Raw genomic sequence first — 21,846 nt, forward strand, 5'->3', positions numbered from 1 at the left:
TGTGTGTGTGTGTGTGTGTGTGTGTGTGTGTGTAATACACACACACACACACATTGTTGTGCTTCTGTTTCCTAGACTTAAATTAAAGAACTATTTTGTTCTAAGTTACAGTTACTTGTAGTAGTACAAGATGCTAGGAGGACGTCTACCTCAATATTTAGAACACATGCTGACACACCATTCAGAAGAGGCACTACAGTCTTTTAAAAGATCCTTACAAATATATCAAATGTAGTATATGTTAAAAATGCACTGATCCTCATTGCTGTGACAGAATTCCTCAAGAGAACTGTTGGAAAAATAAATAAGCAGAACCGAGTAGAGAAGGCATGTATTCCTTATGGTGATGTGATTCAGTGAAGAGTTTGGGGCTGTCAGATCCTGATCGCAACTCCAAACATCTGACGCCTTTTTACAGAATGACTCAGTGTGTTGCTGTTTAACAGGATGATGTTGTTATTGGTCGCATAAGAGCTGGTGAAGTGACTGCGGGTGATGTCTCCCATGGTTCTCTCTCAGTTGATGTGTTGATATGGTGCAACATGAGGCTTGTAGCGTAAGGAGTCTATAATGTTTGCCTCTTTTTATTTGCCTCTCGGTTCCCTGTGTAACGTGATGTTTTTTGCTGTTTTTTTTTTTTACTTGTCCCTGTCAGTGCAGCTGCCTTTATTCTCTCTGAAGCTTCTTTTTATTTTCTTTGTCTCTGCCTCAGTTGTTCTCTCTGTTTTATCAGCCCCCCTCGGTTTGTATGGTCGGGTGACTGGTGTGAGTGTAATTAAAAACAGCGGGCTATTGTGTGGGGTTATATGTGCTTGTCCAATCCCCTGTTGAGTGTCGGTACCTGTGTAGTGTTTAATTAAACATTTCTTATGCTTCTTATCACCGACGTTCCACTTTACACTTTTTACACCAAAAAATAAGGGCTTGTAATGGTGTGATGAAGTGGTGTGGTTCAGCCTTCTGAGAGAGGCTGTTACATCACTGACTCCCATCAGTTCTCCTCCCTTCTGCCCCGTGTACTGCCATGGAATGCTGTACCACACCTGGCCTTGACACACATACACACACCAACACACCCACACCTCCTCCAAACGCAGATGAGACAATCTGTCACAGTGCCATGATCCAAGTGGGAGGCGGCAGGTGTGAAAAGGCATTTCATGACTTTACACACACGCCCAGCAGCCCGGAGTAATTCACACCTAAGTTGTCAAGTTGCAAATTAAACAGCAATATTATCAGATTCAAAAGTGTCTGAGTGAACACAGACATGAGAGGCCTATCCTTATTTAGCCTTAATCAATATCTCTTGCAATTTGTCGGTTTCACTTAGCCAGGCTGAGGTGCCATCGCATCAGCATCTGTCTTCTGTTAATTCTCCTATTTCTGTTTGATTGGACTCACTGATGCAACCATCATTCTGCTATTGATTTAAAAAGAAAGGTCTAAAGCAGCGCACTAAACCCCCACCTTTTCTGCTCAGAACGTGGTTGTAGCGAGCGAGCAGCTCTCAGGTGTGAATTTCAGTATCTGTTTATATGTGTTTGAACAGGGTGACGCTAATAGGGCGCATGCAAGCTACCTTGTTGTACTACATTTAAGTTCTTTATGGTTCTGTTGTGATGACGTTGGCTGCTTCAGTAAATGATTTCCTGAAGAGCACAAACATTTCTTTCATTTTACCATCTGTTGCTAAAAACATTCTTTACCATCCAGCAGATGCCCTGTCAGATTAGCCACACAATATACAGTTCAATGCAGTCCAGAAGCCAGAAACATTCCCAGTCTTCTGTTTCATTGAGTTTGGTTGGTCTGTTGATGTTAACAGTAGTCTCGCATTGCCTGACCATCCTCCACAGCAATCGGAGGAAGATTTTTTTTTTTATACTTTATTAATCCCACAAGGGGAAACTACACTTTTCACTCTGTTGTTATTACACACAGGCCTGAATTACACACACATGCTCAGGACCTACACATGAACTAATGGAGAGATGTCAGAGTGAGGGGGCTGCCCATGGAAAGGCGCCCCGAGCGGTTGGGGGTTTGGTGCCTTGCTCAAGAGCACCTTGGCAGTGCCCAGGAGGTGAACTGGCACCTCTCCAGCTACCAGTCCACCACCATACTTTGGTCCGTACGGGGACTTGAACCAGTAACCCTCCGGTTCCCAACCCAACTCCCTATGGACTGAGCTACTACCACCCCCAGATCTGGCTAGTCCACACAGCATTCTGGGATGGTAGAAATACTTGCTCTGGTTTATTGGCATTTCTTTAAACCAATCACAATTGTCTTAGGTGGCGCTAAGCGCCGGACACAACGATGGTGCCTCTGCAAAATAGCCTCAGGAAGGAACTTGTTTTGGTGGATGTGTAAATTAAAATGTTGTTGAAAACGAGGGACATCCTGCAGAATTTCCGGCAGTACCTGAGCAATCCCAGAAATGAAACGTGGTTGATATAGGCTAATTTTACTGCAACTTGTATCCTTCCCCACCTTGTCACTGTGGCTTCAGTTTGGAAATTTCACTCCCTTTAGTGCTGAGAAGTTTCTAGTAAAGATGTGTTGAGGTTGTGAGGAAGCCTGAACACCATTTATTTTAGTCAGCCACAGCAAAACTTGGAAAATGTGTGATACCACTGACTTTACCTGCCTGGCCTCCCACGGGTTGTTGCTGGGGAAATATAATATGTTTTCCACATCAGTACTGTTTGTTGCAATGTGACCCTCAGGAGGAGCTTGTATTTCATTTCAATGCTTTAAAATACAAATGAGGTGTCAAATGTGTGCTGCAGTTTTGTCAGCTGAGACAGTGTAATCTAGTGAGCCGAGGCAAGCTGAGCAACCTCTCAATAGTACACAGATCTGCAACTGTAAACAGGTGACTTCTATGTCTTATGGGTGGAGAGGAGACTCTGAGCATGTGTGTAGAGCAGGGGTCTCAAACTCAACTTACTTGGGGGCCGCTGGAAGTAGAGTCTGGGTTTGGCTGGGCCGCATCAAGTATTCCAAAAAAAAACAACTATTTCCTCCAAACAGGGCGCGGAACTGCCGGTGCTTTAAGCCCCTAGATCTGATATGGTTGGTGAATTTCACAACAACAGACATCACATTGTCAAACCTCAGGCATTTGCCGCAAAGAGTACTTAGCTAGCTTGACAAACGTTACGCCGCTGTCAGGGACTACTCGGTTGCCCATAAGTGACAAGCGCAATGACAAAAAGTTTCAGAACGCCGGGCCGCACTAACACTTAACTTGATGTCAAGTTGGGGCCACAAAATTTCATCCCGCGGGCCGCAATTGGCCCCCGGGCCGCGAGTTTGAGACCCATGGTGTAGAGGGTGCTCACACCATACAAAATGCCTGTGGATTTACACCTTTTTCTGACACTGCTCCTCTTACCTGACGTTTGCGATGAGGAACTTCCATCCACTGTCGATCAGCCCGAACACACCAGTGTTTAAAACTGCAACATTTTCTGGCAAAATCAATTGAATTCAATTGTATTGCCACAATCGGTGGATATCTCCTCGAAGTAAATCAATGCATATCAATGTAAACTTTGGTGAATTCAAACACGTGCAATTTGCGCTATTGACGCTGGCCTTAACAGTGTGAAACTTAAGGATGCTTGTATGCACTATACATTTCTATTACTGCCCTTTTGCATCATGGCAGCAGCATGCATGAGTACATACTGTACATGTGTGTCCTCATGTGCATGATAGTAGAGCTCAAGATACAATAAAAGAGGGCCCTGTTTATCAAAACATTGCTCTACAGCGCCACATAGGGTTAAAAAAACAACAACACATGGTTATTAAAAAAACAAAAACAAAGGAATGACAGGTTAAAACCTGAGTTGTGAATTTATTGATGGTGTTCAACCTTGTAAAAAACATGCTAACTCTCATCTGGAACAGGACAGAAGCAACACACAGTTATTTACTTGCATGTGCACAACACATAAACACACACACACACACACACACACGCACATGCACACACACACACTTCCAAACAGTATATCCCCAGATGGATGGGAGTGTTTTAGATGACTGTTTTCCCCTGCCACCAGTGTTGTCAGACATCACTTATCAGCCAAAGCCTGTGATGGAGGAGAAAGGGAGAAACACAATTTCACCTTATCTCACCTTCTCACACTCCTCTCTCTTTCATTCTCTGTTTGTCTGTCTCTGAGTTCTCACCAGACGTGCTCTTTCTGTGTTCTCCTCTAACCTTATCTCTCTGTTTCACACCTTCAGTTGTTTTTTCAAATTCTTTCTGCTGTCATTTTCTTTTCTCTCCACTTTTGTGACCTTATGTTTGAAGCCGCCCTCCCTCGCTGGAAGCCATCGCTCCCAAGCTTTTTATATTTTCACACATAGATGTTCCCCCCATGATGCTGTTTTAAAATGAAGCTTACTTTGTACAGTAGGTCAGGACCATTTCAGAAGCCATTTCAGAACACTGGAGATTTCTTCCACTCTGCTGCTTTCTCAGTTGAGGCCATCTCCATCAAGCGCATTGTAACGAGGCTTCAGCTGCTAACGAACTGTTAGTGCCAATCACTTTGACCAAAACTCTGAGTGAAGGGAAGGAGGGAAGGGTGGTGTGATGAAGTGAAGGAGCCAAGGTTGTGCTGCCCTTTGCTCAAGAGACATTTGTCGGACGGAGAATCTGTCAAAGATTAAGAAACCTCTGCATAGCAGCAAGTAGTCCAGAGGACAGACGGGCCAAGTGCAAAGTAAATGCAATCACTTTTCCGAGAGATGGATCAAGCAGTCAAGATTCTTGTATATTTGAGATGGACTACACCATAAGTAAATGCGGTTTCAGTCTCCCTCACTGGCAAAGACGTCAGTGCTTTCTGTCGAGGCTGAACATCAGTTAGTCCAAGTATTCATTTATCTTTCTCAGGTTAGAGTTATGTTGCCCCCGGCTACCTATGTCAGAAATATAACTTGTTTGCATATGCCAGTTCTATTGGTCGGAAATAACAACAAAGCAGGCTGCGTGCACAAAATTTTTTCTTATTTATAAACCAAGTATCAGTTTGTAATGTAGCATCAGACCAAAGAACACCAAAAGGAACATCAGGCATTGTAGTTTAAGTTTTAATTAATTCATTTATTATTATTTACCCAAAGTTCATTTTTTCTTATTTCACCGTTAAATCCACATCGGTTGTAAGCAGCAAACACCTTAAGAACAACAACCATGTAACGTTTTATCGGATGTCCCCTTCTCATGGTTGTTGAGCAGCTTCACCTACTCTTCATTCATCTAGCCTGATTTCTTTTTCTTACCGTAAAAGTCCTGTTTGCAAAAGAACATACTAAATTCTATTAATTCATTAGTTCAAAGTCCTTTCCCACATAGTGAAATACCACTTGTAGACTCCAGATTTACACCGTCAGTCTTCTACCGGCCAAATGTCAAAGCACTTGAACAAGCCTTCACTTCAACACCCCACACTCAGATTCAGACCCAGGTGGTTTGAGGAAAATCACGGGAGACTTTTAGAGAGATATACTGTGTGTGTATGCAGCTAACGAACTGTTTTATTTATATATATATATAGTATATATAGTATATTTTTTAAAGTTGTGATGTATGGGAAAGTTCTGCAGGACACTTTTGACATGAAAGATGTAGGCTACTTCAGTGTCAAGTTAATTTTTTTTTGTTAAACACAGGTTGCTTTATAAATAATCTAGTGATTATTAATAGCTGTCAGCTCGTGTGGCAATCAGGGAGTTGAATGACTTTCTTGTTTTCTCTTTTAGTTTTTCTTTTAATGTTTCATTGCTGCTTTCAAGAGAACCTCCTGGACACATTATTTGCAACAGCAATGACTGAATTCCCTCGCAGGGTTCATTAACCTTTCATCTGATCTCCCAGCAGCTTTTGCATTTTCGAACATAAAAATCACCCTCTTGCATGTTGCTGCTGCTATATGTTGGTTAACGGGCTAGTTGCATACCGGGGACTTTTCTTTGATATTTATATATCAAAATTGGTGCAGAGATAAAAATAACACATTTTGATGGCCGCTGTTTCTGATGGGACGTGTATGTAAATGAGGTAGTGTAACAGGCCAACCGTGTTGGTTCTGGCAGTGTTTGCACTTTTGATTTCATTTACGCTTTTCTTCTGTCACGCTGTTTCAGAAGTAAGCACCCCGCAGTGCTGCTCCAGCACAGCAGCAAGACCTGCCTCTAAAAATACCTACACACACTCATAAGATGCTAAGCAGCTCCTCAAAGTGCATTCGTCTGTTTTCCTCAGAATCTATTGTTCTATTTTTCCCATCACTTTCTCTTTTTCTTATTCCAGAGATTCATTTTAACATGCACACGTTCTTCCTCATGTGGTCAACATGCATCGAGAGTAGATGTGGTTTGCACAGGTGCTTGACTTCACAGTTATTCGCTTCCACATGGGACAAAGCCAGAGTGAAGAACTTTGAAAGAGTTAAACTTTGAATGAATGTGGCCTGGTTTCCGGGTTCTTGTTGTCAAGCTTGAAAACCCAGGCTGGTAAAATATTTATCCGTCCCTAGGAGGCAGTTGTTTTACCCTGCTCTGCTCATTAAGCCAGGGTTAATTGTCTCTCCGGCTGGAGAAGAAGAGCCTTTGTGTGTGGGAATCACACCTAGACGAAATGAGGCAGTGGAGATGGAAAATCATTGAGGCTGGTGGTGCTGTGTACTTTGTAAAATGTGTGCGCACACACACACACACACACTCACACTGACTGACTTTCTCTTACTCTCTCCAGCTCTCTTGTTTTTCATACTCACTTTTACACTCTTTGTTCTCTTGTGCTTTTTGTCATACTCTCTTAACTGATTTTTAAATCAATCAATCTTCCACCCTCCATCCTTCCAAACCCACTGGTTTGCTTTCATCATGGTTTACTTTTGTTCTGATCTGTGGTGCATTTGCGTTAAGCGCGACTGCTGTTAGCCCAAAAGTGTTGGTATGGAAAGATCTGATTCACAAAAAAATGTTGTGTTAAAAGAAATAGTAAGACTTTTTTTTATTGTGCCAAGACATAGCCTGGCACATAACCCCCTGTAAGAAGACACATTGTCATACACTTTAGAACAAAATCACTACAGTTTGGTGTAACTTCAGTGGCCTGAGAGCAGTCCTTCTCCTTTTGATCTGCATCAGGGATTGGAGACAACAGTAATCTGCTGGTGAGAAAGAGCTTTGTCTTCTTTCTCTGCATCATTTCCTTCTGTTTCCTTCATTTATCTCTTTCCTTTACAGCTCCTCTTTCCCCCACTAGCTAACTTTTTCTCTTTTGATGTCAATAGTTCTCTCTCTATCTACTGTTTTCTTATTATGGATCTGTCTCTACCTTTTGTGTGTGAGAGAAATAAAAACCTCTCTAATCCAAGGATGTCAAATCTCTGTTTCTCTTCAATTTCAATTTCCCTGCTCCCTGCCATCCATATTCATTTCTGTATCCTTCCTTTTTTCCCCCCTGGTCACATCTGGGATGAAAAAGAGTTGCCGGTGTAAATAAATAAATGCGGGTGGGAGAAAGTGCAAAAAGAGACAGCGTGTGAGGGAGAGATGTGTAGAAGATTGTCTGAGCATCAATATTTCACTGGATAGAACCTTGGATGAATAATTCAACCTCAGTGTCAAACTGTTTCCCTCACTGCAAGACTTTTGGCCTGGACACACACACACACACACACACACACACACACACACACACACACACACACACACACACACACACACACACACGCACACACTAATTCCCTCACTTTCTTTCTGCCTCCATCCATTGTCTGCCTCCTGCTGGCTATAGAGTCTTTTAGATTTTGTAGATAGTGGAGAATCTGTACCAAATCCCCCTGGACTCTGTGTCTGACCTATTTATGTAGGAGGAAGATTCATTATTTCCCTCCACTCCTCATGAAAGACACAACTGTGCGCCCGCTCACACCTGAGCATCTCTCTGGCCCTCACAAGAAAACACATGGACAGGTATTTTCGTTATGTAAGTGGTGCTGGCTTTCGTCTCAGGTAGCCTGAATAAGCAGACCTATTTAGACCTATTCAGGAGAGCAGACGGTGGAAGGCCTGTCGGAGCAGATTTGGTGCTCTGCTGCTTTTAGAGGAATTGAATCAGGGTCACTAGCTTTCCCGGCTTCCCTACATGGAATTTGTGACCTGTGTGTATGGCAGCATGACATTGAGAGAAAGCTTATCTAAACATGTATTTATACTGTAGATGAGGATTAGTCGCCCTTCTTTTAGTCAATGATCATGCTTTTAACTAAGCAGATGCCACATGTGTATACTCCACACACCCTCGGCTCCGGGCCACTTCTTACTCGGTCTTCTTTAAATGCAATAAATGATTGATTTGCAGCCCTTTTCACACAATCCACGTGTTAGTTGTCTCAAAGCTCATACATTCATATTTTTCCAACATCAATATACACTCAGTTGTCAGTTTATTAGCCACACCTAGCTGAAACTAATGCAGTTTGATACAGCAGTCCTGCAATATCTATAATGTTTTAGAGAGGTCATTTTGGAGGCTGCAGTTTGTGGTGATGGTTAATTGCATTGCATTATACTGCACATATTTTGTCCTTATCATTTCTATCAATGAGGTTACTAAAAAATTAGAAACATTCTCGTCTGTCCGTTAGGAGTTTTTAATCATGATACAGCTCATTACCATCTGGCTTATGTTATGCTAGTTTGGTGTTTTCTTTTGTCTCCATCTTGTTTTTCTCGGCTGGCTTTGTATTATTTTTAGAAATCCCTGGTTGATTGTATTGCCCTATATTTTGTTATTGCACTTAATTTTACCTTTCACTGGAACACACAAATTTGAGAAGGAAAAGTCCTTGAAAGTTTTTGAAAATAGAACTAAATAGTCATAAAGGTGTCATTGAAAGTGCTTTAATTTATATATTTAGTGCAGGAATAGAAGTTCTCTTGATACTTCTCCCGTTTTTCATTGCCCTCTCCTGGTTTTCTCCCGGGGTCACAATTCTCCCGATTTATTTTCACACTTTTTTTTTCTTTTTTTCTTATCACAACCCCTTTCTGTCTGTGTACAGCATGTTTATGCCCTACAACTCTTACTCTACTAAAGTCTACTGTTTCTTCCCGTATAACAATACAGCTACACCCAAGAGAAATGGAGAGTACTCAGAAAAATATACTGAAGCCAGACGGTAAAAATAATTATAAAATTATTAAAAAGTAAATTTATTAATAAATGATAAATTAAGGGCATGTAACATAAAAATGTTGTTGCAGTGTACGTATAATTTTTGTTATTTTTATTCTTTAAAAGTCACTAAAATGTAGGAAACTAAGTCTCTGAAACTCAGTTTTTTTAGGGGAGGACCCACAGACCTCCACGCTTTGGTTTCAAAATCCTCCTTAGTTTTGAGGTCTCAAGGTTTGCAAGTATGCTCTCTCGCCCCTCAACATGTGTTCACCTGGGACTGGTGTATATTTAATATAGGAAGTCAATAACACTGGCTGTTATATGGATTAATCTCCATTATGTTATCCCATTATATAACTTGCATTCACCTGATGAATTTTATATTCTAATCTAGGTACACACTTAAATTAAATTAAGTGTACAATTTTCATGCTAATGCAGTCACTTCCTTTTGCATACACCTGTGTGTGTGTGCCTTGCATTAGTAATCATGTAGCCATCCTAAGTTCAGCACCGAAGCAAGCGAGGATGATGCGCTGGATGTTTAGAAACATTTCAGTCCACCTTGAAAAAGAAAAAAAAATCAAGACAATCACACAGTGCAGGGGCATTGTGCTCTTAACAACAACAACAACAACAACAACAACAACAACAACAACAACAACAACAATGCATAAACACCCACACACTGTAAAGTAATTTAGCATCTAAACACAGCACTAGCTTTCCCATAAATCAATGGTGTTGATATCAGCACATCAGCCATCTGCTCTGAGGATATGGGCACTTGGTTTCACGCGCCAAAACCCTGCTGTGTATTCCCAAAAGAGAGAACCAAACCTTATGGAAACAGACTTATCTTGGGTGTCGCTTTTGTTATAATGAATGAGATATTCTGTTTACAGCATCTTTACATTACTTTAATCCGAATGTTCTGCTTAGTTAAGTGTACTTCTCTCTGTTTGTATCTTTTACCTCTTTCCCATGGGCACCTTCATTTTTCTCTTTTTTTTTAATCTTAAATCAAAGAAATCTTTGTCTTTGTCTTTGCAATTCTGTCTGCCTGTCATACAAATGCATAAAAATGCACGGAATCCAGTCTAGTCTCGTCGCCGTCCTCTAGTGTAAATGATTCAACATAGTGATTTTCTACCCTGCCCCCCCCCATAGTAGATCCCGTCTCACTCTGAAGCTAACATCATTTTCACACTTTCTCTCCACACATTTCCCCTCAATCCCACAATCATCCACACTGATGCTTTTAAAACATTGATTCTGCACCCGCTCTTTTCTCCATGCTTTAAATCTTTCTCTGCTAATCCTTTTTTTTATAACCAGTTGGAGTTAATGACTATTTTTCCCCCCTTTTTATATTCTGTTCCGTCATCGTTCGTCTGTTGCTTTGTTTGTCGTGGGATTCAGTGTTGTTGTTGTTCTTCTTCTTTGACTTCACTTGTTCTCTCCCTCGTCTCAGTCTGTCTGTTTATATCTGTATTTATACATACGTGTGTGTATTGCAGGCATCTGAGTTTTATTTCTTTGTCTCAGCTGTCAGTGTTTTGGCAGTCGGCAGCCATCTTTTCCTTCCATTCAAATGCACTTACACTTAAACCAAGTGTCTTGATCCTCTCATACCTGCTCTGTTTCTATTCTTTTTTCCACCTCTCTATCAATCTCGTCTATCTCATCCTCTCTTTTCATCCTGTGCAAAACAGTCTAGATTTAATCTATATTTAATGATCTGTTGAAAAAAAGAGTATATGTTGCAGCCTTTGATGTTCTGTTACCAATCTTCACACCAAGACTACTTTTTTTTATTTTTTTTATGGCCATCAAAACCATACATGGCGACATTAAGTGTTGGCATTAATATGTTGCTGTAGGTATCATTCTGTGTCCTGAAGTTCTTTGCTCAGGCATGAGATGAAAACCGCCCATTATTTTGTTTTCAGATAGTCAGCATTTGATTTTTAGCTTCTCTGTTGCTTGCTGGCGCAGCGTCTTAGCAGTCATCCTTAACCGATTTGGTGTAATAATCTGATTTTAACTTGACCTTTTCACACGGAGTCAACCTAAAAAAATGATTTCTCACCCTGTGTGTATCAAAGACTTCATGCAGTCCTGTAATCTGCAGAGGATTGTTGGTTGTTAAATAGTACACAAAACAATGACTAATCACATTTAGCCCTGTGATTCAGTCTGTATTTATAAACTATGTAGAAACACAACATCAATTAATTTGGCTAAAAGTTGTTCATTCTAAAGTCACACATTCATCATGGTAATGTATACATACCATGACTGTTTATACATGCAATATACTAATAGCCATTATGTAAAACAGCCACTAATGGCACTTATTCATAGTAAGATCTTTTTATCTGTAAAATGGAAATGGTTTAAGGGCCGGAGAAGGCCGGAGAAGGGCACATATATGAGGAGAGGAACCATGCTTTCTCTTGGCACAGTGAATTATTAATATGTATGGGTCAGCAGGCCTCTGACTCTTACACTTATCTAAGGCCCTTTTTTTTTTTTTTTTTTTAAACAAAAACAGTTGTACAGGTTTATTGTCAGATTTGACCTGTGTAAAGATGTCGAACCAGGAATTGAACTTAACTTTGACACAGCTCATGGCCTATATTTAATTTTTGTCAGACTTAACCTGTTCATGTAAAGCTCTTCCAACACCTGTAAAAATCTTCTCCCGTCATAAATGTTTCATACCTGGACATTGTCAGTCACCACTTACCTGTGTTGAGGGAGAAAATCAATGCAAACATAATGTTGATTAGCAGGAGTGAGATAAGAAGCGTGCATGTTGTGATGGTTGCTGTGGAGGAAGTCCAATCAAGCAGAAGTATGGCCGGACCCCTGCAGCATCAGAAATATGCTGGGACACACACACACACACACACACACACACACACGAAGGTGCGTGTGCGTGCACACACATTATCACAAAGCCACTAAAGCTTTACAAAAAAAACATACTACATCATTAAAGCTTCAACTTATTGATTAACTTCATGTCTGGTTTGATTCAGATGGAAATTTTGAAGTAATCATGGTTATTGTCAAAGTTAAATGTGAACACACACACACATACACACATGAACACACACGCACGCACACACTCGGGCCAGACTATAAATGATTGACTTGATGTGCCTTTGATTTATCCCAGTGAGATGGAGCTTCAAATGTCAACCTAGATTAAACGGAATCACTCAGGAAAGGTGTGTGTGTGTGTGTGTGTGTGTGTGTGTGTGTGTGTGTGTGTGTGTGTGTTGTGGGTGTGTGTGTTGTGGTGTGTGTGTGTGTGTGTGTGTGTGTGTGTGTGTGTGTGTGTGTGTGTGTAAAAAGTCACTCTCTTCCTGTCTTTGTCTTAAAGTTCTGATTTAGATCAAGCCTAGTACAGACTGCACAACTTTAGACATTAATTATCTGTCTTGAGAGACAAATTAACGCCAGTGTGCATTAAAGCTTCATTTATATAAAAAAAACATTCCTTACATAAAGCATAAAAGGCTAAACATGCAACAAGGCTAAGACAATAAGTAGGCTAAATCCAACTTTATATTTTGTGCCAATATGAACAAATCTGATAAAGATTTTGGGAATTAGGCTTATTCACTTTCTTACTGAGAGTTGCATGACTGTAAATACGAGGCTACAGCCAGCAGCCGGTTAGCTTTACTTAGCATAAAGCAGCTAGCATGGCTCTGTCTGAAGGTAACAAATCCACCTACCAACACCTCTAAAGCTCATTAATTATCATTCTTCAATTTCTTTGATTATTTTCCCTTCCTAGATACTGTGCAGCAGTGTTGTCTGTTAAGGGCTTGAAGCATTTCAATAGTCTTTCTGTCTTTCTTTCATTGTCCAGTGGTGGGATGTGGAGAAAGGCGAGGCCCTGCAGACCTTCTTTCCGACTGGAACAGCGTTGAAGAAGATCCACGTCTCAGCCGACTTCTCTACCTTTGTCACCATTGACAGCATCGGCATTCTCTACATCCTGAAGAGGGTGGTGTGAGACGGTGCAAACACTGCTCCAGAAGAACACGAAAAACGAAAGGAACGCGACCCCAAAATGTAACCAAACACTAGGCGTGTCCCAGAACTGGCGTAGCAGAATATTCCGGTTCTTAACGGTTCTTGATTCTGATTCTTTGAGTGGTGGAGTTGAAACAGGTCATATTTTCTTTTTTTTCTTTTTTTTTTTTTTATCCAATGGTGGTTTGCAGTTTTGCAGGGCTTTTTTAATGTAAAATAAAGCCACACTAGAGCACTAGTTACTGTGTTCCAAGGCTGCAACTCAACAAGCGCCTGGCTGCTTCGGATACCAATACTTGCGCATATTAAATTGGGAAGCTTTGATAGGATATGAAACCAAATCCGCTAAACGATTCCAAACAATTCTATTGGAATCGTAATTTTTTTTTTCTTTGAAAAATGTGTTCCTTGCTCAAACTTCATAAATTATTACAGGCTGTATTGGGAATAACAAAGGGCAGCAGGTTTGATATTTTTCTTCCTTTTAAAACCGAACAAAAACACATACATTCCCACCCATTCCCCCCCTCCACCGCCCTTTAACCAGATACTAAAGGAATTGTAATTTTTTTAAACGATTCCCACTAGGAATCGGTTCTTGATACCCAACCTTAGACTACAGTGATGAAATATTCAGCTGTGATAAATTTGTGTGTAAAGCTCCTTTTTGTATGAAAACACACAACCGATGAACACAGACATAAAAAGAGTAGCTTCTCATTGTAATAGCGTTGCAGGGTTGTATCTTCTTGTTGTGATGTTTTTCTGCCGCAAACGCAAGCGTTGCCTCTTTGCATATAACGCCGCGCCTGCTGGTCTGGTGTGCAGGATTTGGGAATCATTGGGGCGGACTGATCAGGCCAACACTTTCTCACTCCCATCGCGTAAAATACGGACGCTTGGTCAGGTTCCTTTGGCGTTGTTATTGACGCTAAAAGTCTCCTTTAGTGTCAGATCTAAACGCGCTTGGTCTTATCTATTGTCGTCATTTCCAGGGAAAGGTTTAGGTAAAGCTTGTGGGTGGGATCAGAACGGCTCAGTGGTGTTTTTTTGCCTCCAACATCGTCTTCCAGGTAGCTAACCCTACACTTAACCCTAAACATAACATTGCTTCGCTACCTGGAAGGACACGTTGGGGGCAAAAACCACCAAACACTACAAGAACGCAACAGTTAAGTTTAGGAAAAGATTGTGGATGGGGTTATAAAAATTCACGTTTCTGTGACACGCGGACACAAACCCCTGTCACTGAGTGAAAGTGTGTTTGACCCATCCACCACCCCAACCAACCTCCCCACACGGAATTTCTGGCTCTAATACTACTCGCTATCGTTGTTGCTTTTGATACTACGTCATCTTCACGCGCCGCGGTGCTGCTGCTCTGCCTAAACGTTCCATAAACACGTTGAAGGGTGCTTATTGTATCGTATCTGACGCTGAGAGCGTGTGTTTTCCGAGTTGGGAATGGGAATGGGTTGATCATGCCATGGGCTGATCCCCGCTGTGCTCCTGTATCGGGCGGTGGCACACCTCATCTTACTATTTGAAATTGCACCCACACTTTAGATTTTTTTTCCACACACAGTTTTAGTTAAAGGCCTCCAAGATGCTCCTCCATCGGTCACGAATCATGAAAAGTGAAACTTAAATCTTTCATTGGGGCGGTTTGATTTATTCATGCACTTTAAAAAGATTCATTTAAAGCTTCTTTTTTTTCACATTTTTATTTACAGCATTATATGTCGATATTTATGTCATACTATGCTGTATATTAAGTTATTGGGAGAAAACAGGTAGATATATGGGTTAAGGTTGGGCATAACGCCTTAACATTTGGACTGTGAGATTGGCAGTTGAATCCGGCTCATCAACTGGAGTGTAGTTGCACCTTGACTGCTCAAAGAGTCTTAAGATTCCTGCTCTAGTCCCTCGGATTTACACATAAAGGAAGTACTGTAAATGCAAAGACGTGGTTTTTGTAGATGAAATAGAGCAGAAGCTCTTATAAAAACAAGGAAAGGTGCATTAAAAAGCAGCATGCAGCGTTTGTGACGATCAGGTCTTCTCGAGCAGATCTTTTAAATAAATAAGACAAAGTAAATGGGTTAATATCGACAGGTTCTGGATATGTGATCCTTGCATCAAATGTGAATCATAAATGTTAATCCATATTGCATTTTGGCAAAAACATAATTGCATGTGATGTGAGAGATTTTCCCGTCTGCTGTATGTGATCAATGTACTTAAGCTATCGTGTTTATGCTGTGATGGTTTTAAACTTTAATTTTTTATTTTTTATGCAAATCTTCTGTGTCTGTCTATTTACATTGCAGCCTTAGTCTAAATGTGACCACTGTAGGTACGGGAGGATATGTATATTTTGTGTACATGGATTCAATACACCAGCATAGATACAACTTTTGGTGCTCTTTGATAAGCATTAAAAATTAATAGATCAGGCTTTTAAATTTAAATCTGAAATCTTTTGAAAGCCTGTGAGTCCATTTGTACACCCGAACAATTTGTACTTTGAACTTAGATCAAGGGTGAATGTTTTCTACAGGAAAATTGCAGAATGATGTATAATTCATAATCAAATTTCCACATGCTAATGTTAAAAGGCACTTTTTGTGCTTGTTAATGGCTTAATTTTTTTTCTTTTTTAGTTCTATACCACTTTTTCACACATTTTTATCTGCATGTTGCAAACTACTGAGCCTTCTCCTGTTCTGAGCACTTAGAAGCAGGTGTTACAATCTTTCATGAATTCTTCTTTGTTCAAATGCATAAAAATGGATCCTTGCTTTGATTTGACAATACAAATGAGTGCTTATTCTTAAATATGTGACCAAGACATTACAGTTTGTGAAGGGACACTTGCATATCAAACCTAATCATTGCAGTCATCCAGACTCCAGGTCCATTAGGAGACAATAAATGAATAAAAGTAAGGATGCACTTCAACGTTTTTGAACAATGCTGTTGCCTATTTCACGTTGTGCTCTTCCTGATTGGTGCTTTAACGTCCATCTAAGAAAATTCCTGAAATATTATTTTCTGCTCAGGATGTGTTGATAATTATACAGTGTAGTGCAATGTGAGTGTAAGTCATAAAAGATTAAACTACAACCGCTGTGGTGATGATGATGATGATATGTGTCTGTCTTGATATTGTTACTTGTGAAATTCACAGGGATTCAATTTCCTTTTTGATTATCTTATCTGTTTATTGACCGTAGAATATGTGAATCTAACAGTCCTGTATATCCTGAAAACTAAAACTCCAGACTGAGGGAAAGTCATCCCTGTTGTCTGGAAAAGTGAGCTCCTGGTGAACAGGATACACAAATAATGTCTTCATTTATTTGCACTTTTCAGTAAAGGTTGAAAATGTGCTGTCCTGATACTTAATGCAGAAAACGGGAGATTGTTGGTAAAACTGTTTGGAATAAGGCAAGTTTCCAGGTATCTTCTTAGTTCCACGGTGCTATGGAGAATAGCTCTCCCCGCCACACGGGGGCGCCGCTGCGCGAACACGACGTAACGAGGCTGTTCGTGGCGGGCTAGCCAAGAGCCGAAGTGGAAGAAACCAAGAGAAGAAACCAAGAAGCACACTAACAACCACAGAAATAATAAAGAAGAGGACGGAAATAGCATATATTTTGAGCACAACTCAGGGGAAGTGAACAGCAGGAAAGTTAGCATCTATGAAGTTCGTATTGTTTCTAACGTTAACCCTGCTAAAATGGCTGTTATAAATGTAACTGCTGCCCCTGAAGAAGCAATCAACTCACGTGCACACCTGTGCGCGCTCATACAGTAAGTTCTGGCTAAAAGAATTAAATATAATACAATAATCATTATATGGTGGAGCTTCTGCACAGAGGAAGACTACTTTTATAAGGTAAGACAAATCTGTTACCACCTTTTTCGCTTGTTTAATGTGTAAGCTGCATGTTTACAGGTACTCTGTACAATGTAGGTTTGATACATTTGACAGAGTGATAGATTTGGATGGAAAATAGAAGGTTTGTTATGATTTATCAGAGAAAGTCAGCAACACTATGGTGAGTCAGTGATTAGCCGATGCGCACAGCATGTTCCTCTGCAGCTGATGTTAATTTGACTAATTACATACAATCATTTAAGCATACAGGTGCTTATGAACTGTCTGTATAAAGTGCGCCGTGTGATTTTTACCGGATGTTTGTTTGCAATAGACATCTGATAGGCTTCTGCTGGTGTTGGCAAATTGCATGATTTCTTTATAGGTGTTTACAGGCTGCCAGTATTTATGGTTGTGTGTCCTGTGCGTTGGCGCACGGGCCTCTGTGTTTTTAATTTGTGGTTAGTGTGGTGACTGGCAACCTCATATCGTCTTCACAATACAGAAATAAAGTGGATACAGTGTTTCTGCGCACGTGTTGGTTCCCTATAAATCTAGTTAATTGTGAAAGCAGATTAAGTTTTTACCAGAGGGCTTTGAGTGATGATCGAACACACTGGTACCTATTGTGTAACCTGTTTTTTTTTCAGAAAGATTATGGGTCACTTTATCATAAAAAGCTTGATTAAGGCACTTGATGCAGGCAATTCACCCCTTGTCCTGTGTTTAAGGAACATTTGAAAAATAGACTTTTAAGAAAACCATGCAATTTTACACATCTTTATTTACCTGATCTCCAAATGACTTGAATATGATGTTGTTATATGAATGAATGTAATCAATATTGCTGTACTCACATTTTACCTTCTCCAAATAACTAAGCCCCAGCAGTCAAGGATCCTGGAGCTGCCTCTTGTGATGACATATAAATGGTAGCTGAATATATAGCTTCCCTTTTGAAATTGGACACAACAGGTGCAGCTTTCATGCCAAATTTTATATATATATATATATATATATATATATATATATATATATTTATACACACTCTATATCCTACTGACACTGAAATCACACGACTGATTTACACCCAGGCTGGAGGACAGTCTGGACTGCAGTCCATGATGACATGAGGTGTTCACCTGTACTGAGGCGAGTAGCTGATGTTTTTAAACACCTCCCTGTCGTCACATCCATCATTTGACTTTGAGTAAATTTGTAATGCTGGGTGAAGGCTAGGATCCCCTCCTCAGCTGAGTAATGTGTTACGGCGCTGATTGATAAAGCTCTAGTGTGATTCATCAGTGCCTAATTAATTAGATTGTTATGCGATGACAGATGTGTAATGAGGGCTAACATGGAAGGTGAGTGTGGCCATCAATATTTACCGCTTTCAACTGGAGGAGGAAATGGTAGTAAAGTATAGAATCAGGGTAAATCTGTCCTTTTGAATAGATTTAGAATAACAACCAGCTCCAGCACACAACAAGAGGCCTCGTTATCTGGCCAAAACAGGACGACATTACATCTAACAGTGAACTTGAAACCATTTGTCTCTGGGTCTTTAAACCTTCTAGGCACTGCAGAGCATCATGGCTGCCAGTCAGATTTGGGAACGAGCCTAATCATGGTGCAAGACTTGGAGCAGCCATATGACACGCTAACGCAATGTTGCCAGCTGTCAGACTTCAGTGGTTTCTATTTTTATACATCATGTAGTTGGTGATGTAAAGGCGGCCTGTTTCTCTGCAGCACATGCCTATATACCGGGTACTGTGTTCTCAGTGACGTCTGAGCTGGATATTTTCAGGATTTAAAAGTGGTTTCATAAGATGAAAGAAAAATATTTTACCAAATTTAGGTGGTGTCTTTTGTATGTGGTGAATTGGATGAATTCTGCATGATTACTCACATTTGCATCAGAGCAAAGAAAGCCTAGCTGTCTTATTTTAGCATGCAGTTATCCATGGGCCCATGTGAGGAAAGAATGAACATCTTGCTGATCTCATCTTTTTTGCAATTAAAACCTGCACAAACTGCTTTGCCGAGTTCAGATAATCAGCGGGCGATCCCTTTGCCTTGAAGTGTAAATTAAACCTATCTGAGACATTCAGCCCTTGAAGAAGTGCTTAGTTTCAGGTATCTGGTTTGAAACAGCCAATTCATCTGGCTTTGTATGCTTCCAAAAAATGTTCTTCTTCCTCTGACTACATGTTTGTGTAACAACGTATCTCATGTGGCTTTTTTCAAAATGGAAAACGGGGAATCCATTCCTTGTTTTTTCTTCTTTGTGTGCGCCTTCGTCAACATCTGCATTTACACACCTTGCTGCCTCGAGGGGAATGATATGAACTTTTAAAAGTGGTAAAGGGGTTGAGGTGTGCGCTAACCTCATTAATTCTGCTCTCTGCTTAATTAATCTTTGTCTGCTGCTGAAGTAATTACAGCTATCTGGCTGTCTGTGTGTCTACACACTACTGACACCACCTACCCCTCTCGCTTGCAGCTGGGCCAGGGTTTCCCTGCCGCAGTCTCTGATGCCTGTCACACTGGAAGCACTAAATCACTGTGGCATGACCAGGAGTAAAAGGGAGATTAGGCTGTGTCCTTTGAACTCCTAAATATTGTCTGACTTAATAAAGTAATATTAAAGAAATATTCTGCTGCTGCACTCTTAAGTGGCAGCAAAATGTTTACAATCTCCAAAAAGTGTTTCCCTCCTTTTAGTTTGAGAATAATTTAGAGTTAGCCTTATGAATTTTGTCCTAAGAGTGAAGGCACACGAAGGTCGCTGAGCCCTTGTTGCTTTAACGTGTAATTGTTTGATTGAATGATGAAAATCAAAAACAGAAAACAAAGTCATGGTAAAAGATGAAATCAGGAATTGGTTTTGGCTGTTCAGGTTGCACAGTGGATAACAGCATCTGCTTAAAAAAGTCATTTTAAATGGAAGGTTCTGGGGCTTACTAGCCTAATTAACCTAATTTAACAGCAATGTCAGTTTAGATGAGTAGGCTAATGCTAGGGCTGATATTTTAACCTTTCTAGTTTCCCAGTGAGAGGTCTGCAGTCGCATGTGGACTCCCAGGAGATTTAAAAAGGTTGTGTTTTGAAAGAACTAAGCTCCCCTCCGGCTTTCCGTCTGCTTTCATTTTGTTTTCCTTTTCTCTGCTCGCCCTCTTTCCTCTCATTAATTTTTCACTGCTTGCTATTTTTCATTCTTGTGGCTCTGCGATGTGCAAATGTGCATGCAGATGTTTGCGGTAGCCAGCCAAAAAAAACAGACACACTTTGAAAAAGTTAGGTGTGGTAAGTTGTGTATGTTGTCAGGAGAGAGAGTTCTCAATTTGTACTTGGTGGGTATGAGGAACCCTGTGTGTGCTAGCGATTAAGTCAGTGTTTGTGATGTAATAAATAACAATTATTTTAGAAATTGATTGTGTTAGCTATTTATTTCAATAAATTATCACTTATTGTCAAGAATTCCCATGAAAAGACCAAAACACACTATTTGATAGTCCGTCTTTGAACACTTGCCATCTCCCCTACCCTGTCTGTGGAACTTAAGCCTATTGGTTCCTACTGAGCACATACATCTTTGAAATATTATAATCATAGCCCAACTAATCTTCTCCCAATAACCATTAACTGAAGATTATTGTCATTATCGATTAGTCTGCCAATTGATTAGCAAAATAGTGTCCGATTACCTTTCTGTTGATCAACAAGGCTAAACTATTAATCAAATAGATTGATAATGGTGGCAGATCAGATAATAAATTGGCTATTATTCAATTTTGGAACAAACATTTTTCTTAAATTCCGAAGATTTGGTTATCAATGAATTGTAACATATAAGTAGGACATTTACAAAAAGTTAGCAATGCTGTCTGGTGGGAAACTATTAAATAGGTAGAACTACTATCTATTGTATTAGCAATACTCTAAATTACTGTTTAGTACCAATCATTGGCATTTCTGTACTGCCATTTTATTTTAACTTATCGGCCTGTGCAGATATAGCTGCGATGAGCTAATTATCAACCACTACATCTGCCCAGCAGATTTATAAGTTGGGCTCTACAACTTATCTTTCAACGCTAACTTGCATATAAAAGACTTTAGATTCATACTTATTTATTAATTGCAAGAATACATTAGAGGAGGAGTTGCCAAGTTTTGTTAAAGAGGAAACTGAATGAAGCAGGCACACAGAGAAAGGCCTAATCTACAATGTGTGTGTATGTTTATGTGCGAGTGTGATCTCTACCTGGTACCAGGCCTGGGGACGCCTGCCAACAATAGCAGCTACACACTGATTACAGGGCTCTCCCAGTGGCCTGCCCTCACACACACAACACACACAAGCGTTGTCCGTCTGCTCCCTGACACCCCTTGAATATTTTGTGCCACATTATTATTCCCCTGTGTCTTTTGACCCTGTTTTGCTCTTACATTGTGTGTGTGTGTGTGTGGGGGTGTGTGTGGGGGTGTGTGAGGGTGTGTGTGTGTGTCCCTGACCTTGTGTGTGTGTTTTCGCCCGACCTTGGCCAAACATTGGTTCCTGTCAGCTGTTGGCTCAGCTGCGCACCACCTTTATTGCTCTCCCTCGTGGAGCCAGAGGGCCGAGAGCCAGAAGTCGTTTTACATTGGGCTACTTCCCATTCTTCCTAAACTGCTTCAC

The 21,846-nt window shown here is 40.5% G+C and overlaps 1 protein-coding gene across 1 annotated transcript in view; it reads left to right on the forward strand.

Annotated features, from left to right (window-relative positions):
• Nucleotides 1-16,413, forward strand: part of apaf1 (apoptotic peptidase activating factor 1) — a 47,813-nt gene extending 31,400 nt beyond the window's left edge. The window contains 1 exon segment of the mRNA XM_032504586.1: nucleotides 13,110-16,413. Within this exon segment, the coding sequence (XP_032360477.1) occupies nucleotides 13,110-13,256 (147 nt within the window). The 3' untranslated portion in view covers nucleotides 13,257-16,413.
• The last annotated feature ends 5,433 nt before the right edge of the window (nucleotides 16,414-21,846 follow it).

Source organism: Etheostoma spectabile, chromosome 23, assembly GCF_008692095.1.
Source record: "Etheostoma spectabile isolate EspeVRDwgs_2016 chromosome 23, UIUC_Espe_1.0, whole genome shotgun sequence".
In the NCBI taxonomy this organism is placed as follows: Eukaryota; Metazoa; Chordata; class Actinopteri; order Perciformes; family Percidae; genus Etheostoma; species Etheostoma spectabile.